Source organism: Salmo salar, chromosome ssa09, assembly GCF_905237065.1.
Source record: "Salmo salar chromosome ssa09, Ssal_v3.1, whole genome shotgun sequence".
Lineage (NCBI taxonomy): Eukaryota > Metazoa > Chordata > Actinopteri > Salmoniformes > Salmonidae > Salmo > Salmo salar.
The window spans coordinates 140,120,071-140,131,451 of NC_059450.1; the positions used below are offsets into that span (position 1 = coordinate 140,120,071).

General features: G+C 43.1%; 1 protein-coding gene across 1 annotated transcript in view; it reads right to left on the reverse strand.

The window, feature by feature from the left end:
* Positions 1-6,468: 6,468 nt before the first annotated feature.
* The window catches only part of LOC106592274 (fatty acid CoA ligase Acsl3), a 45,826-nt gene continuing 40,913 nt past the window's right edge, over positions 6,469-11,381 (reverse strand). Inside the window, exons 11-15 of the mRNA XM_045724721.1 lie at positions 11,259-11,333; positions 9,471-9,659; positions 8,728-8,842; positions 8,026-8,183; positions 6,469-7,853 (exon numbers count right to left, since the gene is read on the reverse strand). Of these exons, the coding sequence (XP_045580677.1) occupies positions 7,696-7,853; positions 8,026-8,183; positions 8,728-8,842; positions 9,471-9,659; positions 11,259-11,333 (695 nt within the window). The 3' untranslated portion in view covers positions 6,469-7,695. The remainder of the gene's footprint in view (positions 7,854-8,025; positions 8,184-8,727; positions 8,843-9,470; positions 9,660-11,258; positions 11,334-11,381) is intronic.

An 11,381-nucleotide genomic window follows, 5' to 3' on the forward strand; every position in this document is an offset into this window, starting at 1 on the left:
GGTCGAGAGCCAAGTTTTGGCCCAGTGTCACATTTAGAGTCGACACAGCCCAGACACAAATGTGACAAACAATGGTTATCCGATTTTCGAACGCTATGTTCCAATTCTGTCAAGTTACTAAAGTGACTTTTCCTTTTCTGATAAAATATGATATTTAACAGCTGTTTATTGAATTGATCCAAAATAATTTTCCATCGACATGCATTCGTGTGAGTTAATGGGTGTGCAATGCTTCAACTCTAGCACACCAATCCTGTTAAAATTGCACATCCCAAAATTGCGACATTTCCCGGATGTTGAAATCAGGTTCATTTTCAGTTCTGAAAGAAATTTAAAATACTTTTTGGTCATTGATTGAATGGCAAAATTTCAACTGCACATACATTGTCAATAAAGTTCAACATTATATCACAACATTCCTTTTTTAATCTATTTAATATTGGAAAAAGGAACCAACTGAAGACTGCAATATATAATATTTATAATTGCTATTATCTGTCACATGAACATCAGCTAATTCCACTGCCTTACACCTTGCAACAATGATGTTTAAAGTATTATAACCTACATTAAAGTATTATAACCTACACAATAAGCCAACGGAAGACTTCAACTACAATAACATTCTCAGTAACGGTTACAGAAATATGTATTTATCTTTCTATGATTGTGATCTGTTGTTTATCTATTTTAGTTGAATGCTCTGACTGTAAGTTGCTTTGGATAAAAGCGTCTGCTGAATGGCTAAAATGCAAATGTAAAAACAAACAAAGCATGCTGGATATTATGCTAATGAGCTAACAAGTAAACATTTCGTCCCGGACCAAATCTGAACCATGTTCTGGCCAAATCCATGTTCTGGCCAAATCTGAACCAAACATAGATTTCATTGTTTCAGATTTGGTCTGGTCTGGACAAAAATCAACGTCAATGGATGTTGAAATCTAGGCCGATCGAGACCACACCCACCCACACCCACACCCAAGAAGACATCCGGTCCGGACAGGACCAGAAAAAGACGTCCAATTGATGTCGATCTGTGCTTAGTGGACTATTACTACACATTCACCTACAGGTTAAATGTTCTTATACACCTCTGCTGATTTCAGCGATCACTGCCTCATTGCCTGCATCCGTAATGGGTCTGCGGTCAAACGACCACCCCTCATCACTGTCAAACACTCCCTAAAACACTTCAGCGAGCAGGCCTTTCTAATCGACCTGGCCCGGGTATCCTGGAAGGATATTGACCTCATCCCGTCAGTAGAGGATGCCTGGTTATTCTTTAAAAGTGCCTTCCTCACCATCTTAAATAAGCATGCCCCATTCAAAAAATGTAGAACCAGGAACAGATATAGCCCTTGGTTCTCTCCAGACCGGACTGCCCTTGACCAGCACAAAAACATCCTGTGGCGTTCTGCATTAGCATCGAATAGCCCCCGTGATATGCAACTTTTCAGGGAAGTTAGGAACCAATATACACAGGCAGTTAGGAAAGCTAAGGCTAGCTTTTTCAAGCAGAAATTTGCATCCGGTAGCACAAACTCAAAAAGTTCTGGGACACTGTAAAGTCCATTGAGAATAAGAGCACCTCCTCCCAGCTGCCCACTGCACTGAGGATAGGAAACACTGTCACCACCGATAAATCCACTATAATTGAGAATTTCAATAAGCATTTTTCAACGTCTGGCCATGCTTTCCACCTGGCTACCCCTACCCCGATCAACAGCCCTCCACCCCCCGCAGCAACTTGCCCAAGCCTCCCCCATTTCTCCTTCACCAAAATCCAGATAGCTGATGTTCTGAAAGAGCTACAAAATCTGGACCCCTACAAATCAGCCGGGCTAGAAAATCTGGACCGTCTTTCTAAAATTTCTGCCGAAATTGTTGCAACCCCTATTACTAGCCTGTTCAACCTCTCTTTCGTATCGTCTGAGATTCCCATAGATTGGAAAGCTGCCGCGGTCATCCCCCTCTTCAAAGAGGGAGGCACTCTAGACCCAAACTGCTACAGACCTATATCTATCCTACCCTGCCTTTCTAAGGTCTTCGAAAGCCAAGTTATCAAACAGATTACCGACCATTTCGAATCCCACCGTACCTTCTCTGCTATGCAATCTGGTTTCAGAGCTGGTCATGGGTGCACCTCAGCCACGCTCAAGGTCCTAAACGATATCATAACCGCCATCGATAAGAGACATTACTGTGCAGCCGTATTCATCGACCTGGCTAAGGCTTTCGACTCTGTCAATCACCACATTCTTATTGGCAAACTCAACAGCCTTGGTTTCTCAAATGATTGCCTCGCCTGGTTCACCAACTACTTCTCTGATAGAGTTCAGTGTGTCAAATCGGAGGGCCTGTTGTCCGTACCTCTGGCAGTCTCTATGGGGGTGCCACAGGGTTCAATTCTAGGGCCGACTCTCTTCTCTGTATACATCAATGATGTCGCTCTTGCGGCTGGTGATTCTTTGATCCACCTCTATGCAGACGACACCATTCTGTATACCTCTGGCCCTTCTTTGGACACTGTGTTAACTAACCTCCAGACGAGCTTCAATGCCATACAACACTCCTTCCGTGGCCTCCAACTGCTCTTAAACGCAAGTAAAACTAAATGCATGCTCTTCAACCGATCGCTGCCCGCACCTGCCCGCCCGTCCAGCATCACTACTCTGGACGGTTCTGACTTAGAATATGTGGACTACAAATACCTAGGTGTCTGGTTAGACTGTAAACTCTCCTTCCAGACTCACATCAAACATCTCCAATCCAAAATTAAATCTAGAATCGGCTTCCTATTTCGCAACAAAGCATCCTTCACTCATGCTGCCAAACACACCCTCGTAAAACTGACCATCCTACCGATCCTCGACTTTGGCGATGTCATTTACAAAATAGCCTCCAACACTCTACTCAACAAATTGGATGCAGTCTATCACAGTGCCATCCGTTTTGTCACCAAAGCCCTATATACTACCCACCACTGCGACCTGTATGCCCTCGTTGGCTGGCCCTCGCTTCATACTCGTTGCCAAACCCACTGGCTCCAGGTCATCTACAAGTCTCTGCTAGGTAAAGCCCCGCCTTATCTCAGCTCACTGGTCACCATAGCAGCACCCACCCGTAGCACGCACTCCAGCAGGTATATCTCACAGGTCACCCCCAAAGCCAATTCGTCCTTTGTCCGCCTCTCCGTCCAGTTCTCTGCTGCCAATGACTGGAATGAACTGCAAGAATCACTGAAGCTGGAGACTCTTATCTCCCTCACTAGCTTTAAGCACCAGCTGTCAGAGCAGCTCACAGATCACTGCACCTGTACATAGCCCATCTGTAAACAGCCCATCCAACAACCTCATCCCCATACTGTATTTATTTATTTATCTTGCTCCTTTGCACCCCAGTATCTCTACTTGCACATTCATCTTCTGCACATTATACCATTCCAGTGTTTAATTGCTATATTGTAATTACTTCACCACCATGGCCTATTTATTGCCTTACCTCCTTTATCCTACCTCATTTGCACATGAAGTATATAGACTTTTTCTACTGTGTTATTGACTGTATGTTTGTTTATTCCATGTGTAACTGTGTTGTTGTATGTGTCGAACTGCTTTGCTTTATCTTGGCCAGGTCGCAGTTGCAAATGAGAACTTAACTAGCCTACCTGGTTAAATAAAGGTGAAATAAAAATAAAAATAAAAATAAATTATTACAGATAATTAAACAGAGTTTAAAACCACTTAAGCAACAAATTATCTCGGATAGTGCTAACGGGAGGGGTTTGGAAATTTGAGCCTCAAATAAGTAGGCTATGACGAATGACGATGGTGGGCACGGTTGTTTAGTTTGATTAGCCTTGTCCCTTTTGAGCTTATTGGATAAATTAAGTTAAAAGACTTTATTCTAGCTTACAGTTCATCATAACCACCTAACGGTACGTCACCAATCACTGCTTTATAATGGCTCTAATTGTAATGGATGACAAAATGGACATCAGATTTTTAAGACAGCCTAATTTCTCAATTTGCACTCAGATAACTCAGGACAGCACTGATAGACCAAACACAATCTTTATTTACTTCTTCATTTCATAATTTCCAAGGCAAATTACAAATAAATACAATTGATGCACTTATGTTACAAGGCAGATTCCCCAGACAAGTAGGGAGGAGTTCCAAAACGGGTCTATATTATAAAGCTTCAATAGATTTAAAATAGGCTATACATAATTCCTTCTCCCCTCATATACGGTATGTACAGTATACAGGAAAACATCAGAAAGGCATGTTATTCTGGGTGACAGTAACACATACTGTCAAGAAACAATATCTTTCATTACTGTGTACAGCATTGTTATTCAAATATTGCCTATGCGTAGTTATCCACCTGAAATCACAAGAAAAGGCAACAGGTGTCATGTGTGGAATGGTGTTCTACAGAGGAATGTTTGTACCATTTAGGAAAGCTTTAGGCTATCTTTTGCTTTTGCTGTGATGTATCACATACAACAACATACAAGGAATGGCCTTTTCAAGGGTGAGCATGCATGCGCACACACACACACACACACACACACACACACACACAAATAAATGCTGAAGCTGTGCTCTTAACTAAATTCTCAACATTCTTAACTGTTGTACGGAAGTGTTTTGTGTGCATCTCTTCTTGCCATCGGCCATCGGTCAAGTAATCCCACCTTAGTTTGGTCCAAATATTATCATATGGCATACTGTGTACTTCAAGCATGACAGTGGTTCTAGAACGACAGCTCTTACATTAGCAAGTGAATGTGTGGTTAATGTACGTGCACACCTATAACAGAGTACAAATATGTTTTCTACCACTGAAAGAAATTGGTATTGTCAAATCTACATCTTTCTTGCAAACATTATAATTTTATGAGAAGAGTATTATTAATTGGCATTATCATAAATAATAATAATAATATTAATGATAGAAATGGCAAGTGAAGAGTTCTGAAATATATACAGTACCAGTCAAAAGTTTGGACACACCTACTCATTCAAAAGTTTTTCTTTAATTGACTATTTTCTACATTGTAGAATAATAGTGAAGACATCAAAACTATGAAATAACACATATGGAATCATGTAGTAACCAAAAAACTATTAAACAAATTAAAGTATATTTTATATTTGAGATTCTTCAAAGTAGCCACCCTTTGCCTTGATGACAGCTTTGCACACTCTTGGCATTCTCTCAACCAGCTTCATGAGGTAGTCACCTGGAATACATTTCAATTAACAGGTGTGCCTTGTTAAAAGTTAATTTGTGGAATTTCTTCGTTGTGTTCTTCAGTTGTGTTGTGACAAGGTAGGGTTGGTATAGAGAAGATAGCCCTATTTGGTAAAAGACCAAGTCCATATTATGGCAAGAACAGCTCAAATAAGTAAAGAAAAATGACAGTCCATCACTGCTTTAAGACATGAAGGTCAGTCAATCCGGAAAATGTAAAGAACTTTGAAAGTTTCTTCAAGTGCAGTTGCAAAAACCATCAAGTACTATGATGAAACTGGCTCTCATGTGGACCCCCACAGGAAAGGAAGACCCAGAGTTACCTCTGCTGCAGAGGATACGTTCATTAGAGTTACCAGCCTCAGATTGCAGCCCAAATAAATGCTTCACAGATTTCAAGTAACAGACACATCTCAACATCAACTGTTCAGAGAAGACTGCGTGGATCGGGCCTTCGTGGTCGAATTGCTACAAAGAAACCACTACTTAAGGGCACCAGTAAGAAGAAGAGACTTGCTTGGGCCAATAAACACAAGCAATGGACATTAGACCGGTGGAAATCCATCCTTTGGTCTGATGAGTCCAAACTTGAGATTTTTGGTTTCAACCGCCGTGTCTTTGTTAGATGCAGAGTAGGTGAACGGATGATCTCTGCATGTGTGGTTCCCACCGTGAAGCATGGAGGAGGAGGTGTGATGGTGTGGGGGTGCTTTGCTGGTGACACTGTCAGTGATTTATTTAGAATTCAAGGCACATTTATCCAACATGGCTATCACAGCATTACACCATCCCATCTGGAGCGATACACCATCCCATCTGGTTTGTGTTTAGTGGGACCATCAGTTGTTTTTCAACAGGACAATGACCCAACACACTTCTAGGCTGTGTAAGGGCTATTTGACCAAGAAGGAGAGTGATGGAGTGCTGCATCAGATGACCTGGCCTCCACAATCCCCCGACCTCAACCCAATTGAAATGGTTTGAGATGAGATGGACCACAGAGTGAAGGAAAAGCAGCCAACAAGTGCTCAGCATATGTGGGAACTCCTTCAAGACTGTTGGAAAAGCATTCCAAGAGAATTCCAAGAGTGTGCAAAGCTGTCATCATGGCAAAGGGTGGCTACTTTGAATAATCTAACATCTAAAATATATTTTTTATTTGTTTAACACTTTTTTGGTTACTACATGACTCCATATGTGTTATTTCATTGTTTTGATGTCTTCACTATTGTTCAACAATCTAGAAAATAATAAAAATAAAGAAAAATCCTTGAATGAGTCAGTGTGTCCAAACTTTTGAGTGGTACTGTATATTTACCTCAAAATGTTCTGTTTTTCTTCTGGCGGAAGAGACTCATCATTTCACTGCCCTAGCCGCAAATTTCCCAAATAATAAAGTCATTATCTTATCTTAGTCTCTCTGAACCTCCTGTTGACTTCATGCTTGTAGGATTGGATGGGCAAATATAAATCATAGTACTCAAGCCTCACTAAGCAGAAAAAACAGCATCAACCAAACACAACAAAAATAAACACTGACAGCTAGTTTCTTCCTGTCCTGCAGGAAGTAAGACTAGTCTCCGGGCAGAACTAGGTTCTGAAATAAACAATAGAATAAGCAGTGAAAAAAACTGGGTTCAGGAATAGGGCTGAGAATTAGCCAGTGAGCAGCCATGGATTTGGAACTTGGACAGAGAATTAGCCAATGAGGACTCTATACTAATGTGAACAGAATCACGGAATTAAAGGAGAAAAACAAATAATCAAACAACAGCTGTTAACCTAAATGTTAATGGTACTTGCTCTCTACAGGCTCTCATGGCTTAGCATTCCTGACGCCCTAAGACACAAGGGCATTGGGGTTAAAATGGAAAGTTTTCCAACCAACCTGAGTTTGTGCTTCAATAACGGTCGACAACACTCAGACAGACATGAGCTCAACAGAAAGCATGACCTACCTGTCCTGTCTCATAACTCACATCTGGAAAATCATCTCCAAAGAGCGCAAGAAGTAGAATGAACATGGAGATACTGTTTGAGGGTGTTCCAACAACACTCCTTACTTACTCTCCCCTAACTAATCCTTCTCTCCAACAGTCTTCAGGGCTAGGCTATTGTCTATTGATTCACATTTTTAAGCAAAGCCATTTTATCGAATAAATGAACAGTGGAGGGGAAATATTGCAACAACACAGCCTCCTCTCTTTGATATTTCTATTTCTCTCCCTCTATCTCTCTCAATCTGTCTATCTCTCTCTGTCTATCTTTTTTGGTCTCAGGAGAACAAAGTAGATTCAAGTAATTTGAGTGCTTCTGGTGCCTCGTCCAGGATGGGGGTCGAGGGTCAGGTGGGGATAAGAGGGTGGAGCTAGGAGCTGGGCGGCTTGAGGCAGATGCTGGCTCTGTGCTTGGAGAGGTTCTGGTCTGGTCCTACTTCCCGCCGTACATTCTCTCGATGTCGTCCTGGTACTTGCTCTTCAGCTGCTGGCGTTTGAGCTTGAAGGCTTCGGTCACTAGGCCCGTCTCGGGGGTCCAGGGGTCGGGGCTCAGACGGATCTTACGGGGGATCTCAAACCGCTCCAGCTGGGCTGCACAGACAGACAAGAAGAGATGAAACCACAGCAACCACCAAAAGGAATGGATGACAAAAGTAGAGCTTCAACCTGACTCACTATAACCTGTATCTATTACTACCACTACCATCTATCTATAACTTCCCTCTCCTCTCTCGCCAAGGTCTGATGACCTTTGACCTCTCACCTGATAGGGCGGCCTCGGTGATGACCTGCAGGACCACCTCCTCCATGGCAGCGTTGTCACACAGCTCCTCCCACGAGCCCCGGATAAGATACTGCTCCGCCAGCAAAAGCAGATGCTTCTGATTGGGCACCACAAAGCCAATCACGTACATCTCATCGCTGAAGAGAGATAAAGGTTAAGAAGACACCGCCATGTCTCTGTTTTTTTTTACATAGACTGATTCACACACACACAGTTTTTCATAGCTATCCTCGTGGGGACCAACAATTGATTCCCATCCAAAATCCTATTTTCCCTAACCATAAATCTAACCCTAACCTTAACGCTTAACCTAACCATAACCCTAACCTTAACCCCAAACCTGTAACCCCTAACCCTAAAACTATACCTAACTCCTAACCCTAACCCTAATTGTAACCCTAACCCTAACCCCTAAGCCTAAAATAACATTTTTCCTTGTGGGGAGCGGAAAAATGTCCCCACTTGTCAGAATTTTCCTTATTTTACTATCCTTGTGAGGACTTCTGGTACCCACAAGGCACAGGAGGTTGATGGCATCTTAATTGGGTAGGAAGGGCTCGTGGTAATGGCTGGAGCAGAATAGGTGGAATGATCTCAAATACATCTAACATTCCAGCCATTATTATGAGCTGTCCTCCCCTCAGCAGCCTCCACTGATACAGCGCACGCACACGCACACACCTGTTGGCGTAGGCACAGATGTTGTCTATAAGGGGGCAGTTCTTCAGCATGGCCTCCACCTTCCCCAGAGACACATACTCTCCTGCCTGGAGCTTAACCAAGTCCTTCTTACGATCTGTAGACACAGGGACACACTGAGGAGAACTTGCGGAGAAACAGCACATTTTCCACTGCACTGCAATTCTTTACAGACAGATGTAGACAGCAGAGAGCCGTAGGATTTCTGTCAGTCTAAAGTAAACATGGCTTAAGAGGAATTCTCAGAAGTGAGGTGGAATTAGGAAACAGTTGTTCTTGGGAGCTGCCCTGCTAGACTGATAGATGAACGTAGGGGCATAGGTTTTGAAGAAGGGATTCAGTGGTTTTGGGATGATGTTGATGTGGTGTGCTGGCGTAGGCAGTATCAGGGAGTTTTCTTTACATACTTCTGTACATGTCCATCAGAGGAGGCTGGTGGGAGGAGCTATAGGATGACGGGCTCATTGTTGTGGCTGTAATGCATTCAGTGAAGTGGCACCAAACACATCAAACACATGGAAACAATGTTTGACTCTGCTCCATTGATTCCATTTCAACCATTCAATGAGCCCGTCATCCTACAGCTCCTCCCACCAGCCTCCTTTGATGGACATGCCCAAATGTAAGTGCTTATCTTAGCAAATATGAACTTGGGTGCATAACCATGGTGAAAGGGGACACTGAGAATTAAGCCACTCAGAAGAGGTGTTAGCCCTGCACCTCACCAATGATCTTGAGGCATCCATCAGGATGGACCTCTCCTATGTCTCCCGTACAGAACCAGCGCTGGCCGTTTTCATCCACAAAGAAGTCCTGGTTCTTGGCCTCGTTCTTGTAGTAACCCATGGTAACGTTGGGCCCGCCAATCAGAATCTCACCTCGTGGAGTGGGTGTGTCTGTGATGTGGTAGCCACCTGGAGGACAGAGCAGTAGCAAGGCAATGTGGCAAAGAAATGAACTTTATGTCCTGAATACAAAGCATTATGTTTGGGGCAAATCCAACACAACACATCCCTGAGTACCATTCTTCATATTTTCAAGCATGGTGGTGGCTGCATCATGTTATGGGTATGCTTGTCATTGGCAAGGGATAGTGACTTTTTTAGGATAAAAAGAAACGTAATAGAGCTAAGCACAGGCAAAATCCTAGAGGACAACCTGGTTCAGTCTGCTTTTCACCAGACTCTGGGAGACAAATTCACTTTATTTTTTAGCATTTTACCCCCTTTTTCTTCTGAATTTCAACCTTATCTCATCACTGCAACTCCCCAACGGGCTCGGGAGGTGAAGGTCGAGTCATGTGTCCTCCGAGAAATTACTTGCCAAACCGCGCTTCTTAACACCCACCCGCTTAACTCGGAAGCCAGCTGCACCAATGTGTCGGATGAAACGCCATTCACCTGATGACCGAGGTCAGCCTGCAGGCGCCCCCCACAAAGAGTTGTTAGAGCAGGATGAGCCAAGTAAATCCCCCCGGCCAAACCCTCCCCTAACCCAGACGACGCTGGGCCAATTGTGCACCACCCTATGGGACTCCTGATCATGTCCGGTTGTGATACAGCCCGGGATCAAACCCGGGTCTGTAGTGACACCTCTAGCATTGCGATGCAGTGCCTTAGACCGCTGCGCCACTCGGGAGGCCCGACAAATTCACCTTTCATCAGGACAATAACCTAAAACACAAGGCCAAAAATAGTTACAGTTTTGACTTAAATCGGCTTGACAATCTATGGCAAGACTTGAAAATGGCTGTCTAGCAATGATCAACAACCAATTTGAAAGAGCTTGAAGGATGTTGAAAAGAATAATGTGCAAATATTGTACAGTCCAGGTGAGCAAAGCTCTTAGAGACTTACCCATAAAGACTCACAGCTGTAACTGCTGCCAAAGGTGATTCTAACAACTATTGACTCAGGGGGTTGAATACTTACGTAATCAAGGTTTATTAGGGATTTATTTTTCAGAATTTCATTTTACAAGAATTTTTCTTCTACTTCAAATTTTTCTTCTACATTACAGAGTACTTTGTAGATTGTTGACACAGTGACAGATAAATACATTTTAATCCCATCTTGTAACAACAACATTTGGAAAAAGTCAAGAGGTGTGAATACCTTCTTAAGGCACTGTATGATGGAAAACTGTACAGAGGAAAGAGTTGTGTTCTGAATGACTTCCTTACAAGGTCATGGTGAATGCAGTTAAAATATGAGAGGGTGATCTTTCTCCTAAAACACTGTCCATCTCTCACACTGACTAGGGCATGTGTGTAAATAATGTAGGATGGATTGTTAAACTTTATGACATTGTTTTCATAAGTGTGTGTGTGTGTGTGTGTGTGTGTGTGTGTGTGTGTGTGTGTGTGTGTGTGTGTGTGTGTCTGTGTGTGTGTGTGTGTGTGTGTGTGTGTGTGTGTGTGTGTGTGTGTGTGTGTGTGTGTGTGTGTGTGTGTGGGTGTGTGTGTGGATAAAGAGACCCAAGGGTCCTCCTCCCTGTCTGTCTGTGTCACTCACCCTCCACCCAATCCTTGAGCTTGATTTCAGAACAAACGAGTGGTCCTCCAACTCGCCCTGTACTGTAGTCCCACACTGGAACACACACACACACATTATCATCACAAGCTGCATTGACTCACC